General features: G+C 40.3%; 1 protein-coding gene across 1 annotated transcript; it reads left to right on the top strand.

Moving 5' to 3' along the window:
- The first annotated feature begins 888 nt into the window (after positions 1–888).
- Positions 889–6578, top strand: GKN1 (gastrokine 1). Its single transcript, XM_005893585.3, has 6 exons — positions 889–942; positions 2895–2948; positions 3043–3180; positions 4133–4243; positions 5670–5817; positions 6484–6578. The coding sequence occupies exons 1-6, from the start codon at positions 931–933 to the stop codon at positions 6576–6578; spliced, it is 558 nt and encodes a 185-aa protein (XP_005893647.1). The 5' UTR covers positions 889–930.
- Positions 6579–20049: the final 13471 nt, after the last annotated feature.

The following is a 20049-nucleotide window of genomic DNA, read 5'->3' as shown; positions in this document are numbered from 1 at the left end:
CTATCAATTACATCACTGTTGTAAAAGTCCAGGTGAACAAATCTGTGGACAAAGCCAGGGTTGACAGCCAATTCTAAGATGAAATGACAAGGGTTAGTAACTAACTGTATGTGGTGGTAAGAAGAGTCACAGAGAGTCCTTAGTTTTCTAACCAGATGTATGGTCCTGTCACTGAGAGAGTTCAGGATTGTAGAGAAAAATATAGGTTTAGTGGAAGTAGCTAATAGAATACGTTTGCATGCCTGCATGCTCAGCTGTGACCAACTCTTTGTAACCCCATGGATTGTAGCCCACCAGGATCCTCCACCCATGGGATTTCCCAGGCAAGAATACTGGAGTGGGTTAGTATTTCCGCCTCCAGAGGGTCTTTCTGACCCAGGAATCCAACTCACATCTCCTGTGTCTGCTGCATTGACAGACAGATTCTCTACCACCGCGCCACTTGGGAAGCCCTAATAGAACAGCTTAGCCTAAGCAAAAACCTCACAGTGGCTCAGTTGAAGGTACAAAGAGGAAGCCATGCCACGTTCTTGCATGAGCTGCTCTCTGCAAGGTCCATAGTTTCTTATCTTGTTTGATTTTAGGGATGATTCTTTTCCTAAATCTCAGTAATATCAATGTATGAAATACCCACAGCCACGGCTTCAATTGGACCAGAAGTTGTCATCAATCATTTTGATATCTTCAACATCAACATATGGTGAGTCAGATCAGCTCCATGTCAAAATGCCTTGCCAACCAGGTGGATATTCCAAAAGGCTTCCTGGTATGCCGGAATGTGGCACAGATATGGAAAATGGAGAAAGATAAGTCTTAGGCCTCACCTGTTCACACCTAGCTTGAGTAAAGCTGGCCAAGTACAAATATGAGAACACTTTTTATCTGAATGCATACCTGTCATCTCAGCTTCATTGCTTTGGTGAAGTCAAGATGAAGTTCACAGTGAGTAGATTGTTCCTTTTGAATTTATTACCTTATAATTGGAAACTGCTAATATACTCAGCTAAGTGGGGGTATGCTTCTTATTATAATATCACTGTCATGGAAAAATTTGTAAAAATAAGAATAATCCCTTTTTATGGAATTATGGCATTTATACACATCTCCATAGAAAAGGATAATTATACTGGGATTAGTCAGCTGCCTGAGCATCTTATACTATGCTATCTTTTAAAAAAATTGCTTTCTGGATCTGTTGATTCAGATCTAGGCACAGAGCAAACAGCTGCTAACTATATGAAATGTCTGATTTTTCATTACATTCTTGAATTCCTTTTTTGACAAAAAAATACTACTGAACAGGTTCAGGCAAGATAAAAAGCTTATTATCAAAATAAATTAGTGAGAGACTTACTGTCACATTCCCTCCTTTGAAATGGATCTCTAAGTAACAAAGTTTTACCTTGAACCCTGTCTATAGTCTTATATTCATGAAAACACTAGAAGCATGAAGCTAGTTCATCATCTCACTTGTTTCATGTAAAAGGCTGAGAGAGTAGCAAATGGACAGCAAAATTCTGCCAAAGCAACCGGTGATGCTGTGTGTCTCATAACAGGATGCAAAAGGGCTAGAGTAGGGTGAATAAACATTCATATTTTGACATACTAAACATTCAAATATATGACAGTAGATTCTGCTTCATAATGGAGTTGCAAGTGTGAAATAATTTTCTGGAAATAAGTGCTAATGATAGGAAGGTTAAGGGAAAAAAGAGCTTCAGACAGGTTAGACCTGACTTCTCTTCCAGTTGTGGTCTGAACAAAAGGTAGACCCTTGGCCAAGTCACTCAACTTCTGAAGCTCCATTTTCTCGTCTGTGAAGAATTATGTTGTGCTAGTAGATCTTTAAAATTTCTTTCACCTCTGATTTTTTTTCATCCTCCTTTTTAAACTATCAGGGGATACATCAAACTTTTTTTTTTTTTAATTATCTTGAATCACTAGTGCAGGTCTCAACCCGTTTTGTTCCAGGCAAAGAAAATGAAGATAGGGACCCAAAATTGTGCATCCTGCATAAAGCTCCGTGTTCTGAGAACCAGTATCATGTACTCAATGACAACTATGATTACCCAGGTATCCTGGGACACTGATTGACTTCCCTTCTACTAAGCATACTCGATAGCCAGATACTCCATCTTTGGCTTCTCATCATTCATATCCAACCTGGTTACTAATCCATTGCTTTGAATATATATATATACACACACAGTAGATGCAGACAAATACTATTTGATTCCACTTACACGAGATATCTGGAATAGTTAAATTCATAGTCAAAAAGTACATTGATAGATGCCAGGGGCTGGGGGTAGGATGGGAAGGGGAAATAGGAACAACAATATGAATGTACTTAGTGTCACTGAACCATATAGTTAAATATGGTTAAAAGAATATGTTTTATATTGTGTGAATTTTACCACAATAAAAAATGTTTTTAATAAAGACTGCTTTTGAGATTAGGGGGTCTAGGAAGAGAAGAAAGCATTCAGGTCAATAATTTGATCTGGAAATTAGTCCTATTTGGTTTCTAGACCACATTAGGAAAGTTATCTTAATTCATTTTCAGGTCTGCTTCTCAGAAATTAAAACCATTTTCATGCCAAGTATGCTATTCAGTGTCAATGCTATTTTTCAATATACTTACACTTCATCAGTTTTTCGTAAGACCTACATTAAAAATTCTAAAACAACATAATTATTTATAATTAACCTACAATTCAACATTATCATTAAATTTTCTACAGTTTAAAAAAATTGAAGATCAAAGAAGAAGAAAAGACAGATCACTCAACAGTAATAAATTTAGTAAGCACTTTTACAAGTTTAGCTAGAAAAAGACGATGAGGACATTGTTTTGCCATTTAACAGTAGACCAATGTTATTTGTGATTTCAGATTGTCTTTGCTGGACTTCTTGGCATCTTCCTGACTCCTACTCTTGCTGACTATGTAAGTTTCGTTTTTTAAAGTGTGTTACCAAAATGCATTTGCAAAAAAAAAAAAAAATGGTATTAAATCATTATCAATTTCTTGTAAATTTCAGGATATCAGTGTTAATGATAACAACAACAGTGGTGGAAGTGGGCAGCAGTCAGTGAGTGTCAACAATGAACATGGCGTGGCCAATGTTGACAATAACAATGGATGGGACTCCTGGAACTCCCTCTGGGATTACGGAAGTGTAGGTAGTCAACATGCAATTTCTGTTCTTTGCAAACATGGCATTTCTTTTTAAACAATAATGAAAACTGCCTGCTAACCATAAATAAATAAAAAACTTATGTAAATTCTAATTGCAAATAAGAGAGTTATAAGTAAAAGTGTCTCTTTTGCTTACTCAGCTTCACTTCCTAGATAAAATTGCTGTCAATAAGTTTCTCATAGTAAGTTAAAATTCAAGTCAATGAATGTTCATTAGAATCCAGTGAATGGTATGAGGCTATAAAACAAGTGCAACATCCTTTGGCCTTACCTGCAGAAACCCTCAATAAAGATGAAAGACCTTCATAATATTACTGTTGCCAAACCATAGTCCACATCATTCTATTGTCAATTTCCTAAAAAGACAGAAATTGGCATTTAATTTATAATTCAAAAGGACCAAAGTAAATGTAAGTAATAATATTAATTAAATGTAAGGGCACCTAAGAAAACAACAAAAAAATAATACCCACTTGGCTCTAGTTAGAAAACCTAACTCTGCAATTATCAGCTCTATATTTAACAAAATTTGTCCTTTAGAAAAGGCAACTCTTTGTAGTTTCAGTTTTATCATCTGGTCAATTAGAAAACTAATTACTATACTGCTAGCCTCCTTGAAATGTTGTGAAGATCAAAGGAGATTAAAATATGATAGTATTTAAAAATTTATTTTGGCAAAACAAACATGTAGGGAGACTCTTGCTGGGCTAGAATCTGAAGTGAATTCAACAGTCTCTCCCTCAAAGAGTTTGTGATCTGTGCTTACAAATGTCAGCAATAAAAATGATTGCAAAACAGGGCCAGATCCAGCACTCTTATCTCAGTTCATTGTGATCTCACAATTCCATTTCCATCTGCTGGTGAAACTAATTTCTGATGAGAAAGACACCTTGGAGAACATACTGCTTACCATCCACCATCTTCTTTAATAGGGCTTTGCTGTCATCAGACCCTTTAAGAAGAAGTCGTGCATTGTGCACAAAATGAACAAGGAAGTCATGCCCTCTATTCAAGCCCTTGATATGCTGGCCAAGAAAAACAAGGTAAAAGCAAAAGTCATTTTATTCCTTACTCGGGGAGAGGGGGGATCTTATGATTTCCAATAAACAGTGAGAAGGTCACAGTTGCTCCCTCCTGACCACATAGTACGCTGTCCTGTGCAGCACAAAAGGGCAAGAGGAGTTGGAACTGCCTGAGGAGAGGCAACTGCCATCACACTCAAATGCTGAGACTCACACCTGTGCCTCTGGAGTCTGATCAGAGCACCTCACTCTTACTATTAGGGGAACAAAGCTCTGTTCACATCAAGGGGAGTCCTCCGCACTTCAAGGACATTTTCCCAGAAGAGTTGGGTTAGGGTTATTAGATTTAACAAACAAAAATAGAGGATGCCCAGTTAGGTTTGAATTTCAGATAAACAGTGGATAATTTTTTTTTTTTTTTTGCCTAACTATGTCCTGTGCAATATTTGGGACATGCTTACAAATGATCTTTTGTTTACCTGAAATCAATATTTAACTGGGTGTCCTGTATTTTATCTGGTAACCCTAGGTGTGGTGGGCAGGGAGAGGGGAACTATCACTAAAATGTCAGCCTGAGTTTATATTTGTATAACTGATAAGTGGGTATCTTTCATTGACAGTGGAAAGAAAAGAAACTACATTTTCAGAGACTGATTATCATATAGATCAATCCAAGAACTATAAGATGACCAAATGAGCTACAACCTTCAGGGTAAATTTATCCTCAGACTTATGCTGTTATGAAAAGCTGAGGTTTTGAATCAGCTAAATCCCTTAGGACATTTCAAAGTGTTGAGATATACAGGGTTGTAATTGGTTCTTCTTCATTTTGGTTATGGAAAAATTATAGCCAAGAAATATGCCCTGTCAGCCTTGTTGTTGTTCAGTCCCTCAGTTGTCCTACTCTTTGCGACCCCATGAACTGCAGTACACCAGACTTCCCTGTCCTTCTCTATTTCCTGGAGTTTGCTCAAACTCATGTCCATTGAGTCAGTAATGTCATCCAACCAACTCATCCTCTGTTGTCCCCTTCTCCTCTTGCCCTCAACCTTTCCCAGCATCAGGTGGGTCTTTTCCAATGAGTCAGCTCTTCGCATCAGATGGCCAGACTATTGGAGCTTCAGCTTCAGCCTCAGTCCTTCCAATAAATATTCAGGGTTGATTTCCTTTAGGATGGACTGGTTGGATCTCCTTGCAGTCCAAGGGACTCTCAAGAGTCTTCTTCAGCACCACAGTTCAAAAGCATCAATTCTTCAGCACTCAGCCTTCTTTATGGTCCAACTCTCACATCCATACATGATGACTGTAAAAACCATAGTCTTGACTATTCGAACCGTTGTTGGCAAATCAATGTCTCTGCTTGGCCTTGTATCCAACCCCCAATTCAACAAACCACTGGGTTTAACACTACTCTCTCTCCTCCTTGCCACATCTTCCCCACACTCAGCTTCAGGGTAGAGGACCAGAGGGACCACCTCCCAAGAGCCTGATCTACTCAGTCAAGCCTGACAAAGTCAACAACCTGGACCAGTTTGGGAAATCCGTTGTTACCATGTGCAAGGGGATTCCAACATACATGGCTGAAGAGATTCAGGGTGAGGAACCCCCCTACTGTGCATTCTGAGTTAGTGCTGGTAGGATTGTCAGACTGTTTTCAGGCCTGTCCACAGAGGACACAAATTACTCAGGAGGTGGTGATCAAGGCTAACACTTAAGTCGTGCTTGCTCTGTGCCATGCACCATTCAATGGGCTTTACGTGAGTTAGCTCATTTGCTCTTGATCCCAGTCTTATGTGATAGACTTTATTGTTATTCTCAATTTCTGATGAGGAAACAGGCACAGAAAGAGGACACAAACTCCTTGCCTGGGTCATTCTTAAGTATTTTGGCTCTGGATTCTGTGGTTTTTAACCATTCGGAAATATTTCCTTTCATGGGTGAATCTAGAGTAAACTCAAGAAATGCATAAATCATTAAATGCAAGGAGAATGCTGATAGAATCTGTTGGGTTTTTTATAGCTCAAACAATCACCAATTCTGAGCATTAAAACAATAATTTACGCAGAAACAGAGTGTCCACTCAGGAACCGAATATAACACCAACTTTTTAGATCTCTTAATTGGTTAATTTATGGCTAACCAGCTTAATCTTGAAATTATTGCAGAGTTGGTTTGAAAACTGTGCAACATTTCTCACCACCATCCCCAAAAAGACAGGTCCTTGAAAAGGCATTGATGGTGCTTTCTTCTTCTTTTATCAGGAGCAAACCTGATTCTGTACCCAGAAAAGTGCTTCAATGTTGATATACTCTGGATTCTGAACATTTCCTTATGTGAAGAAGCAATGGAGAACTAAAAAAAAAAGTTCCTGTGAGTTTAGTCATCAGAATATTCTATTCAGAAAAATGTGGATTCTAATGGTGTTTATCGTATCATTCTGAAATGTTCTCTCCTAGTCCTGTTTGGTTTCCTTAAGAGTCAATAAACCTATTTAGCACTGAGTTCAGTTTATACTAAAATTCTTTAGTATTTCTATTTGGAAAGCACAGGGTCAAAAGTGCTGTATGGTGGCAGCAAGTTGTCGAAGTGCATTAGACCCAACTGTTAGCCTATATTCAGGGCCTGTGCCTTATAAAGAGCCCCTTCAGCTGCTTCAGACACTACTAACCGCAGCTCTGGGAATAGTTCCAAGACCATCCAACTGCTCTGAAGACTGCCTATAGTTGATGTGCATAGTAACATTTCAGATCAACAGAAATCCACTCAACGTAGCATAAGCCAAAAGAGGGGGAAGGGTATTGCAAGGATATTAGAATGTCTAAAATTACTCTTAGAGAAAGAAAAGGAGAAGAAGACTTGGGTCTTGGAACTATATTGGCTCCAAGACCCAAGTCTCCTTGTCTCTGAAACCACATATAGTTCTTCTCTGTTCCTCTCAAATTCAACTTCTCTCTTCTTTCCATCTTGATGACTTTCTCTGTATTCATGGCAGAAGATGGCTGAACCAGAATGTCATCCCCATCTCCCATGTTTTTGTGTCTTTCCAGCTCACAAGATCAAGTCTTGTACTTTTGAATCCATATTCCAAATTTTCTTCACAATGCATGGTTCAAGAGCCCACAACCTCCACTCTTTGACGGGCAGGGGAGTGAAGTCACATGGTACACACAGCACTGAGGTCCCCGCTGAAGGAGAACAATCTCAGAGAAAACAGAGGTGCGAACTGGTGTGTGTTCTCATATGAAACTGCAGCTCTTTTTAAAAATTACTCCCACATATATTTTTTATATCCTGGATGCCATAAGAGGATATTAATCCATTACCATGTCTTCGTATAAGACACCCCTAAATAACCTAACAAACAAAATGAAGGGCATTGAAATGGTGAAAATGGCATTGGAAAAATGCCCATATTTACCAGCCCTTATTGGGAAACATTATAATTTTTTAAATTCTGAAACAATTCTGATCTTGGTGCGAGGCAGCAGTGAGTGGTGGCATGAAGTGAGGTCCTAACTCCCTGCCTAAGCATCGGATCTGGGAAGCCTGTATGAAAAACAGGAATCCTTGCCACCAGACAGCAAAGACTAGAGGCTAGAAGCTATTTTCCTTTGCCCCCAGCAAAAAATGCATTTATCCCAGAGGCAAAAACTGTTCCTGCAAGTGCCAAGTTTATTATTAGAGACACAGCACAACAAGTGGGAGAGCACACAGAGAAGTGGTTTGCTTAGTTAATGTGGAAGCAAGACAGAGATGCACACCCAGAGAGGAGGGATGTGAGTACCCCTCCTGGTGAGGAGTGCAGCAAAGAGGCAGTTAAGTTATTTACATGAGGTAGTTTTTCTGGATCTTTGTTTGTCTCTAACCAATTATCTGATTTCCTTTTCCACACCTGACCTACCCTAAGACCCTCCCTGACATGCTTGTGCAAGTTTTTTCCAAGATGCATTCCAGCCCAGAGGCCTATGGAATATTATCATCACGTATTATAAGATGGTACTACCTCCTTTGGTTCCCCCAAGGAGTCTTTCTGTGCATGTGAAATGTCTTCCTTGCCACAAGGATGGGAAATATACAACCGCTCTTTTAACAGGGTTTAGTTTCACTCTGTCCTTGCCATGAAAACGTCCAGTGTCCAGCTATTTACCCTATTCCTGTTGCTGGTTTTTATATTAACGTGTAGATCTCAAAATATAGACAGGAGTCCAGTCACAAATATGTAGTCGTGGAGCCTGTTTGTCTCTTGCTTCAGGAAATATAAACAGGAGGCTGGTAATGAATGTCCGACCTGGAGCTCACCTTCTCACCTCTCATCAGGCTATATACAAGGAGGTGTGAACAGGAGACCAGTTGTAAATGCCTAGCCTGGAGTCCATCTATCTCCTGCCTCTATTCCACTGCTGTTCATTAGAAGTGTGCTACCAACAGAGTAGAACTTCCAAAATACCCTGAAGCCATGAGATGTGGAAACCTGTCAAAGATCCATTAAAAATAAAAGTCTTACATACTGCCCTCCTATGAGCAAGCAAGTAAGAAAGAAAACCACGACTCCCCAACTAGACACAATGTCATGGAGCTGACTTAAGTGAACCAGTGAGTCTCATGTTTCTTAGAAGAGTTGTCTCATCACTATTTCAGGATAAGAAATTGAATTCAATGGGAAGTAAAAATTTTAGATTATATATACCTATCAAATACATGAAATAAAAATTGTAAGAATTTCAGGAGAATTTAACAATCTGAGTATGCTATTAAAGATTTTAACACATATTTTTCTATTACTTGTAAACAGTTAAGAAAAAATGAATGTAATTAATAATAACAAGCTTATTTTGATGAACATATATAAAGAACACTACAGAAATCACATTCTTCTTAAGCATATATGGGACATATACAAATATCAATCACATGCTGAGGCATAAAGCAGATCTCAAAAACATTCAATGATTGGTATCAAAAAGATCACACTTTTACAGATCTCAATTTAATTAAGAGAGTATAAGCATTCACCTCTGAATAAAACAAGATGGCCTCATTTGTTTTGAAATTAGGCAACATAATTCTAAATAACACTTGAGCCAAAGAAAAATCCATGATGAAAAATACAATTTATTTAGAACAGTGCAATAGTGGAAGTGCTACGTGTCAAAAGCTTGTGAGCAGCGGCTGTAACAACTTACTGTTTTAAATGTTCAAAGAAAAGCTAAAAACTGAGTCAACTATTCAACTTTAAAAATAAAGGAAGACAATAAAATATCCAAAATCAGTAGAAGGAAAACAATAATATGGATAAGTCGACTAAAAAATATTAGTCACAACCTATAAATAAGAGAGTTGTTTTATTTGGTGGGCGTATGAAGGACTCTGAACCCAGGGGGCAGCATCTCAGCAGCCCTGAGAAAACTGCTCCTACAGGCAGGAAAGGGAGTCAGGCTATATACAAGTTTGCACAAAGTGGGCAGGCAGTCTGAACATCAAAGACTACTGATAGTAAGGAAAACCAGATACCTAGCTAAGGAATTTAGCGTTCTTCTGTGTATGGGAAGATGCAAGCCTCTGGACTCACTGAATTCATTCCTTTCACGTGCACCTCTGCTATCTGGGGCCATATCCTATTTCCTAATTGTTTACATCCTCCATTCCTGTTCATTTTACTGGGTGGCAGATGCGGCAGATGGCTGCTTCTTGCATTCCTCAGTTCCTTAGCAGTCACTGTGGGGGTAGGGGTGAGGAGTAGGGAATCTGCTGGATCACAGGCATTGATTTCCATTTGGGGGCGCTCTCATTCACATTTGGAGCCCTGAAATCGCTGATGGCTATGACATTTCTGGTTGATTGATATGGCCAGAGATATTCCATTTCACAGACGGTGGCAGATGTAAGTAACATAGAAAACAACTATACACTAGAAAAACTCAACAACGTCAAAAAGTGGTTCTTTGGGAAGGCAGACAGTTGACAACCTTTAGGTAAAATTGACCACAAATAAGAGATAAATTATAAGCAATGTTAGTAATAAAAATAATACTAACCTACAAATATCACAAATATTAAGATGTCAATAAAATGATATGAATTTTATACAGATGAATTTTAAAGATTGGGTAAACTGCATATCTAAAAACTTAACCTACCAAAGCTCATTCAAGAAGAAATAGCAAACCTGAATAATTATGGCCAGAAAAGGAGTTAGTGAAAAGTATAAAAACTTCACACAAGAAAATTACAAGCTAAAATAGTTTCTACATTGAGATTTTACAAACACTGAAAATATAGATTATTCTAATCATAAAACTATTCAAATGTATGGTGGCAAGGAGAGAAGTACTCTCCAGTTCCTTTCATAAGAATATTTAGTTCATTCCAAAATGTGACAAGTATGAGAAAGGAAAAGTACAGGGCAATCTCTGTCATAAAAATAGATGCAAAATGTCTCAATGAAATGATAGCAAACTTATCAAGCAAAGTGTAGAAAAGGTAATACAGTGTGACCATGTGGAATTTTCCCTATCCATGCCAGGTGGTTTGATATTCAGTTCAGTTCAATTCAGTCACTCAGTTGTGTCCGACTCTTTGGACTGCAGCATGCCAGGCTATCCCTGTCCATCACCAACTCCTGGAGCTTGCTCAGCTGTTGTCCATCGAGTCGGTGATGTCATCCAATCATCTCATCCTCTGTCGTCCCCTTCTCCTCCTGCCTTCAATCTTCAACTTTGTTTATCTGCTGGGAAAGATTACAGATTTTATATTAGAAAACCAATAATGTGGTTTGGCACAATAAAAATCAAAAGACAACAAACTTACTAAATATCTCAATAGCAGCAAAATTACCTAATAGAGCTGAATATTCATTCACAATAAACAAGCAGTTCTTTGGAAACTTAGAATTAAAAGAAAATTCATTAAACAGACCAAAATCATCAAAGAAAATTGTAAGCATCAATTAGAACAACGAAAACATTTCCATTAAAACAAGAAATATAAACAGATGCCTGCCATCACAACTTCCAGAAACATTATACTGAAAGTTCAGTTCAGTTCAGCCACTCAGTCGTGTCCGACTCTTTGTGACCCCATGAATCGCAGCACGCCAGGCCTCCCTGTCCATCACCAACTCCCAGAGTTCACCCAAACTCATGTCCATTGAGTCGGGGATGCCATCCAGCCATCTCATTCTCTGTCATCCCCTTTTCCTCCTGCCCCCAAACCCTCCCACTATCAGAGTCTTTTCCAATGAGTCAACTCTTCACATGAGGTGGCCAAAGTATTGGAGTTTCGGCTTTAGCATCAGTCCTTCCAATGAACACCCAGGACTGATCTCCTTTAGAATGGACTGGTTGGATCTCCTTGCAGTCCAAGGGACTCTCAAGAGTCTTCTCCAACACCACAGTTCAAAAGCATCAATTCTTTGGCGCTCAGCTTTCTTCACAGTCCAACTCTCACATCCATACATGACCACTGGAAAAACCATAGCCTTGACTAGATGGACCTTTTTTGGCAAAGTAATGTCTCTGCTTTTTAATATGCCTTCTAGGTTGGTCATAACTTTCCTTCCAAGGAGTAAGGGTCTCTTAATTTCATGGTTGCAATCACCATCTGCAGTGATTTTGGAGCCCAAAAAAATAAAGTCTGACACTGTTTCCACTGTTTCCCCATCTATTTCACATGAAGTGATGGGACCAGATGCCATGGTCTTCATTTTCTGAATGTTGCGCTTTAAGCCAACTTTTTCACTCTCCTCTTTCACTTTCATCAAGAGGCTCTTTAGTTCTTCTTCACTTTCTGCCATAAGGGTGGTGTCATCTGCATATCTGACGTTCTTGGTATTTCTCCAGGCAATCTTGATTTCAGCTTGTGCTTCTTCCAGCCCAGCGTTTCTCATGATGTACTCTGCATAGAAGTGAAATAAACAGGGTGACAATATACAGCCTTGACGTACTCCTTTTCCTATTTGGAACCAGTCTGTTGTTCCATGTCCAGTTCTAACGGTTGCTTCCTGACCTGCGTATAGGTTTCTCAAGAGGCAGGTCAGGTGGTATTGTATAGTAAAAACAAACAAAAAGTGAACTATAAAAATTAGAAGAAAAAGAAGAAAAAACTATTATTATGCTGAGATGCCAAGATTTTCTGTGTAAAAAAAATGCAAATCTATAGATAAGTTATGGGAGTCAGAGCATTTGGAAATTTTTCTGAATACAAAAATAACTATTAAGTATGAATTGTGTTTCAATATGTCAGCAGCAAACATACAGAAAGTTTAATTTTTAAAAAACATTGATAACAGGAATAAAAGCAGCAACAGATATGACATACCTAGGGAAAAATATTTAATTTATTTAAGAATATTTCCTAAGTATCTGCTACATGTATAGCACTACTGTACATGCTTGAAATCCATCAGCAAATAAAAATTCAAAGATCCTTGTTTCATGAAGGTGATGTTTTAGTTGGAGGAGGCAAAAATAAATGACAAACATGATTAACAAACAAACAGAAATAAATAGGATATTTGATAGGACAGTATTGTGTACTGTTATGAATGGGATATAAAATGAGAAATGCTAAGGGAAAAATGCAGAGCGGGTGACATGTGAACAAAGAATGAAGGAGATAAAGGAGTCAGCAATGTCAATATTTTGGGGAGAAAAGTATTAATGGCAAAGGGAATAGCCAATGGTAAGGTCAAATTGCCAACATTGGCTGGATCATGGAAAAAGCAAGAGAGTTCCAGAAAAACATCTATTTCTGCTTTATTGACTATGCCAAAGCCTTTGACTGTGTGGATCACAATAAACTCTGGAAAATTCTGAAAGAGATGGGAAACCAGATCACCTGACCTGCCTCTTGAGAAACCTATATGCAAGTCAGGAAGCAACCATTAGAACTGGACATGGAACAACAGACTGGTTCCAAATAGGAAAAGGAGTACGTCAAGACTGTATATTGTCACCCTGCTTATTTCACTTCTATGCAGAGTACATCATGAGAAACGCTGGGCTGGAAGAAGCACAAGCTGGAATCAAGATTGCCTGGAGAAATACCAAGAACGTCAGATATGCAGATGACACCACCCTTATGGCAGAAAGTGAAGAGGAACTAAAAGGCCTCGTGATGAAAGTGAAAGTGGAGAATGAAAAAGTTGACTTAAGGCTCAACATTCAGAAAACTAAGATCATGGCCTCTGGTCCCATCACTTCATGGGAAATAGATGGGGAAACAGTGGAAACAGTGGCTGACTTTATTTTGGGGGGCTCCAAAATCACTGCAGATGGTGACTGCAACCATGAAATTAAAAGACACTTACTCCTTGGAAGGAAAGTTATGACCAACCTAGATAGCATATTGAAAAGCAGAGACATTACTTTGCCAAAAAAGGTCCGTCTAGTCAAGGCTAGTCCAGTACTTTGGCCACCTCATGCAAAGAGTTGACTCCTTGGAAAAGACTCTGATGCTGGGAGGGATTAGGGGCAGCAGGAGAAGGGGACGACAGAGGATGAGATGGCTGAATGGCATCACTGACTCGATGGACATGAGTGAGTGAACTCCAGGAGTTGGTAATGGACAAGGAGGCCTGGCGTGCTGCAGTTCATGGGGTCGCAAAGAGTTGGACACGACTGAGCGACTGAACTGAACTGAATGGTCTAGTGGTTTTCCCTATTTTCTTCAATTTAAGTCTGAATTTCGCAATAAGGAGCTCATGATCTGAGCCATAGTCAGCTCCCGGTCTTGTTTTTGTTGACTGTATAGAGCTTCTCCATCTTTGGCTGCAAAGAATATAATCAATCTGATTTCAGTGTTGACCATCTGGTGATGTCCATGTGTAGAGTCTTCTCTTGTGTCGTTGGAAGAGGGTGTTTGCTGTGACCAGTGCATTTTCTTGGCAAAACTCTATTAGTCTTTGCCCTGCTTCATTCTGTACTCCAAGGCCAAATTTGCCTGTTAATCCAGGTGTTTCTTGACTTCCTACTTTTGCATTCCAGCCCCCTATAATGAAAAGGACATCTTTTTTGGGTGTTAGTTCTAAAAGGTCTTGTAGGTCTTCATAGAACCGTTCAGCTTCAGCTTCTTCAGTGTTACTGATTGGAGCATAGACTTGGATTACTGTGATACTGAATGGTTTGCCTTGGAAACGAACAGAGATCATTCTGTCGTTTTTGAGATTGCATCCAAGTACTGCATTTTGGATTCTTTTGTTGACCATGATGGCTACTCCTTTTCTTCTGAGGGATTCCTGCCCACAGAAGTAGATAAAATGGTCATCTGAGTTAAATTCACCCATTCCAGACCATTTTAGTTCGCTGATTTCTAGAATGTCAACGTTCACTCCTGTTTGACCACTCCAAATTGCCTTGATCCATGGACCTGATATTCCAGGTTCCTGTGCAATATTGCTCTTTACAGCATCAGACCTTGCTCCTATCACCAGTCACATCCACAACTGGGTATTGTTTTTGCTTTGGCTCCATCCCTTCATTTTTTCTGGAGTTATTTCTCCACTGATCTCCAGTAGCATATTGGGCACCTACTGACCTGGGGAGTTCCTCTTTCAGTATCCTATCATTTTGCCTTTTCATACTGTTCATGGGGTTCTCAAGACAAGAATACTGAAGTGGTTTGCCATTCCCTTCTCCAGTAGACCACATTCTGTCAGCCCTCTCCACCATGACCTGCCCGTCTTGGGTGGCCCCATGGCATGGCTTAGTTTCATTGACTTAGACAAGGCTGTGGTACTAATGTGATTAGATTGACTAGTTTTCTGTGAGTATGGTTTCAGTGTGTCTGCCCTGTGATGCCCTCTTGCAACACCTACCATCTTACTTGGGTTTCTCTTACCCTGGACATGGGGTATCTCCTCAGCACTGCCCCTCCGGACCTGGAATGTGGAATAGCTCCTCTAGGCCCTCCTGCACCCGCGCAGCCACCGCTCCTTGGACGTAAGGTTGCTTCTCCTGGCCGCCGCCCCTGGCCTCGGGCATAGGGTAGCTCCTCCGGGCTGATGCCCCTGACCTCGGGTGTGGGGAGCCTCTCTCGGCTGTTCCTGCGCCGTCACAGCCTGGCACTCTAGAAAACTCAGCAGTGGCCACAGGACTGGAAAAGGTCAGTTTTCATTCCAATCCCAAAGAAAGGCAATGCCAAAGAATGCTCAAACGACCACACAATTCCACTCATCTCACACACTAGTAAAGTGATGCTCAAAATTCTCCAAGCCAGGCTTCAGCAATACGTGAACCTTGAACTTCCAGATGTTCAAGCTGGTTTTAGAAAAGGCAGAGGAACCAGAGATCAAATTGCCAACATCCACTGGATCATGGAAAAAGCAAGAGAGTTCCAGAAAAACATCTATTTCTGCTTTATTGACTATGTCAAAGCCTTTGACTGTGTGGATCACAATAAACTGTGGGAAATTCTGAAAGAGATGGGAATACCAGACCACCTGACCTGCCTCTTGAGAAACTTATATGCGGGTCAGGAAGCAACAGTTAAAACTGCACATGGAGCAACAGACTGGTTCCAAATAGGAAAAGGAGTATGTCAAGGCTGTATATTGTCACCCTGTTGAAACGCTGGGCTGGAAGAAGCACAAGCTGAAATCAAGATTGCCTGGAGAAATATCAATAACCTCAGATATGCAGATGACACCACCCTTATGGCAGAAAGTGAAGAGGAACTAAAAAGCCTCTTGATGAAAGTGAAATTGGAGAGTGAAAAAGTTGGGTTAAAGCTCAACATTCAGAAAACGAAGATCATGGCATCTGGTCCCACAACTTCATGGGAAATAGATGGGGAAACAGTGGAAACAGTGTCAGACTTTATTTTTTTGGGCTCCAAAATCACTGCAGATGGTGACTGCAGCCATGAAATTAAAAGACGCTTACTCCTTGGAAGGAAGTTATGACCAATCTAGATAGCATATTCAAAAGCAGAGACATTACTTTGCCAACAAAGGTTTGTCTAGTCAAGGCTATGGTTTTTCCTGTGGTCATGTATGGATGTGAGAGTTGGACTGTGAAGAAGGCTGAGCACCGAAGAATTGATGCTTTTGAATTGTGGTGCTGGAGAAGACTCTTGAGAGTCCCTTGGACTGCAAGGAGATCCAACCAGTCCATTCTGAAGGAGATCAGCCCTGGGATTTCTTTGGAAGGAATGATGCTAAAGCTGAAACTCCAGTACTTTGGCCACCTCATGCGAAGAGTTGACTCATTGGAAAAGACTCTGATGCTGGGAAGGATTGGGGGCAGGACGAGAAGGGGATGACAGAGGATGAGATGGCTAGATGGCATCACTGACTTGATAGACGTGAGTCTGAGTGAACTCTGGAAACTCCGGGAGTTGGTGATGGACAGGGAGGCCTGGAGTGCTGTGATTCATGGGGTCGCAAAGAGTCAGACACAACTGAGCGACTGAACTGAACTGAACTGAACCACCTTGCTGGAGCTTCTCCTTTGCCCTTGGGCATAAGGTATCTCCTCACAGCCGCTCCAGCACTGCGCAGCCACTGTTCCAGCACCTATCATCTCACTGAGGTTTCTCTGACCTTGGACATGGGGTATCTCCTCATGTCGTGTAGGGCCACCCAAACGGAGAGTTCTGATAAAATGTGGTCCACTGGAGAGGTTGTGAGAATTGGACTGTAAAGAAAACTGAGCACCGAAGAATTGATGCTTTTGAACTGTGGTGTTTCAGAAGACTCTTGAGAGTCCCTTGGACAGCAAGGAGATCCAACCAGTCCATCCTAAGGGATATCAATCCTGAATATTCTTTGAAAGGACTGAAGCTGAAGCTGAAACTCCAATATTTTGGCCAGTGTTGCAGAGAACTGACTCATTCGAAAAGACCCTGATGCTGGGAAAGATAGAAGGCTGGAGGATAAGAGGACGACAGAGGATGAGATGGTTGGATGGCATCACCAACTTAATGGACATGAGTTTGAGTAAACTCTGGGAGTTGGTGATGGACAGGGAGGCCTAGCGAGCTGCAGTCTATGGGGTCGCAAAGAGTCGGACATGACTGAGTGACTGAATTGAACTGAACTGATTAGAGATTGGGACTTTGAGCCTAATGATATCAACCTGACCTCAGGGGAAGAAAGAAGGCTGAAGATCGAATCACATGACTAATGATTCAATCAGTAGTGCTTACCTAATAAGGTAAGCCCCAGTAAGGACTAGGACACCAAAGCTTGGGCAAGCTTCTCTGGTTATAACACTCCCCATCAGTGTGTCAGGAGAGTGAGGACCCTGACCCTACAGAGAGAGGACAAAAAAGCTTCATGACTGAGACCCTCCCAGACTTTGCCCTATGCATCTGTCTTTGGCTGGTCCTGATTTGTATCCCTTTGGTATAGTAAAACTGAGTTCTGAGTTATTTTAGTTAATTATTCAATCTGAAACTGTAGTGAGAACCCCTGAATATTTAGCCAGCTGGTCAGAGGTTGGGTAGCCTGGAGACTCCTGACCTCATAGCTCGTTTCCAAAGCAAAGGCAGTTTGTGGAGATAATAATGCCTACAAATTTGATTATGTTGCTTCCTTTAATATCTATTTTCTTTATCTTTCTTTCTTTCTTTTTTCTTTCCTTCCTGCTTTCTTTCTTTATCTTTCTTTGCCTAATTGCATTGGCTAGAACATTAATAGCAGTATAAAATATAAAGTCATAGCAGTTACACACAACTTGTACCTTCATTTTTTACCATTAAACAGCATGCCAACAATCAGCTTGTCAAAGATAGATTGGAAGATTTATTTCTAATTTATCTAACTACTTCTTGGATTGCCTTAACTTTAAAAAGAGAAAGAAAAGACCTTTTAATTGTTTATATTGAGAAAGTATTATTTTATTGAGGTAGGAAGATAAAAGCTTAGTCAGATAAGAAAATTAAGAGGTCTGTTTTACAATACAAAATAAAACATTGAACTTAATCAGAAATGGGCTACAGCTTCTAGTGAATTCTGATCTAATTGATGTGTTCTGCTTTATAGTTACAGTGCAAATACTGTCTCTCTGGTCATATCTGAAAGGAAGACACTCAAAACCCGTCTATCAAGATTAGCAAAAGTCCACTGTGTCTCCACAGGGCTTTTTCCCTTCTGCATCTCCACAGTCCTGGGAATGTACTCATGTCTAAAGAACTGTTCTGGTTATTCTTGTTTCCGCATGGAATCAGAAACCAGACATGCTTCAATGGACCTGGAAGAATCCTCAGTGTCTACCAGAACTTACTGAGTTATAGCTCTTAGTGCCCAAATAGGAGGTCTGGTCCTAACCCTAACTTAGATACTAGGAAGAGTTTCCCCTCATAAAACTTGTAAGTGTCCGACATGAGGCTAAGGCTGACCCTCCTGCTTTGCAAAGGGCTCCTGGTTCAGATTCCTGCCAAAGCTGTAAAGGTTCATCAAGGTGACTTTTGTAACTGTCATCATAGCAGTGGACCCTGTGCCAAACCAAAGAAAAAGCTCTAGAATTTGCTTATCAATTCTCTTTTATAATATGTCACTTTCTTTAATATGTTTATTCATTCTTATTCTTCTTAAGTTTGTTATTTGTTTCTAGTTTATTGAGTTGATGACTTAATTTATCTTTATCATTCTTTCCATTGTTAAATAATACAAACGTTTACTAATTTCTTAATTTCTTCCTGTGTATAACTGACTCAACTTTATTCCTTCATTTTCAACATGTACTATTCACATTACATTGGGAAAGACTGATGCTGAATCTGAAGCTCCAAATCATTGGCCATCTGATGTAAACAGTCAACTCATTGGAAAAGACCGTGATGCTGGGAAGACTGAGGGCAGGAGGAGAAGGGGCAACAGAGGATGAGATAGTTGGATGGCCTCATTGACTCAATGGATAGGACTTTGAACAAACTCAGGGAGATAGCGAAAGACAGAGGAGCCTGGCAAGCTGCGGTTCACGGGGTTACAACGAGTCAGACGTGACTTAGTGACTGAACAACAACAACACTGACATTCAGTTCAGTCCAGTTTGGTTGCTTAGTCGTTTCCAACTCTTTGCGACCCCATGAACCACAGCACGCCAGGCCTTCATGTCCATCAACAACTCCCGGAATCCACCCAAACCCATGTCCATTGAGTCAGTGATGCCATCCAATCGTCTCATCCTCTGTCATCCCCTTCTCCTCCTGCCCTCAATCTTTCCCAGCTCCAGGGTCTTTTCAAATGAGTCAGCTCTTCACATCAGGTGGCCAAAGTATTGGAGTTTCAGCTTCAACACCAGTTCTACCAATGAACACCCAGGACTGATCTTCCTTAGGATGAACTGGTTGGATCTCCTTGCAGTCCAAGGGACTCTCAAGAGTCTTCTCCAACACCACAGTTCAAAAGCATCAATTCTTCAGCCCTCAGCTTTCTTCATAGTCCAACTCTCACATCCATACATGACTACTGGAAAAACCATAGCGTTGACTAGACAGACATTTCTGGCAAAGTAATGTCTCTGCTTTTTCATATGCTGTCCAGGTTGGTCATAACTTTTCTTCCAAGGAGTAAGCGTCTTTTAATTTCATGGCTGCAATCACCATCTGCAGTGATTTTGGAGCCCAAAAAAATAAAGTCAGCCACTGTTTCCACTGTTTCCCCCTCTATTTGTCATGAAGTGATGGGACCAGAGGCCATGATCTTAGTTTTCTGAATGTTGAGCTTTAAGCCAACTTTTGCACTCTCCACTTTCACTTTCATCAAGAGGCTTTTTAGTTCCTCTTCACTTTCTGCCATAAGGGTGGTGTCATCTGCATATCTGAGGTTACTGATATTTCTCCTGGCAATCTTGATTCCAGTTTGTGCTTCTTCCAGCCCAGCATTT

This window comes from Bos mutus, chromosome 11 (genome assembly GCF_027580195.1).
Source record: "Bos mutus isolate GX-2022 chromosome 11, NWIPB_WYAK_1.1, whole genome shotgun sequence".
Lineage (NCBI taxonomy): Eukaryota > Metazoa > Chordata > Mammalia > Artiodactyla > Bovidae > Bos > Bos mutus.
This window is presented reverse-complemented; position numbering and strand designations above follow the sequence as displayed.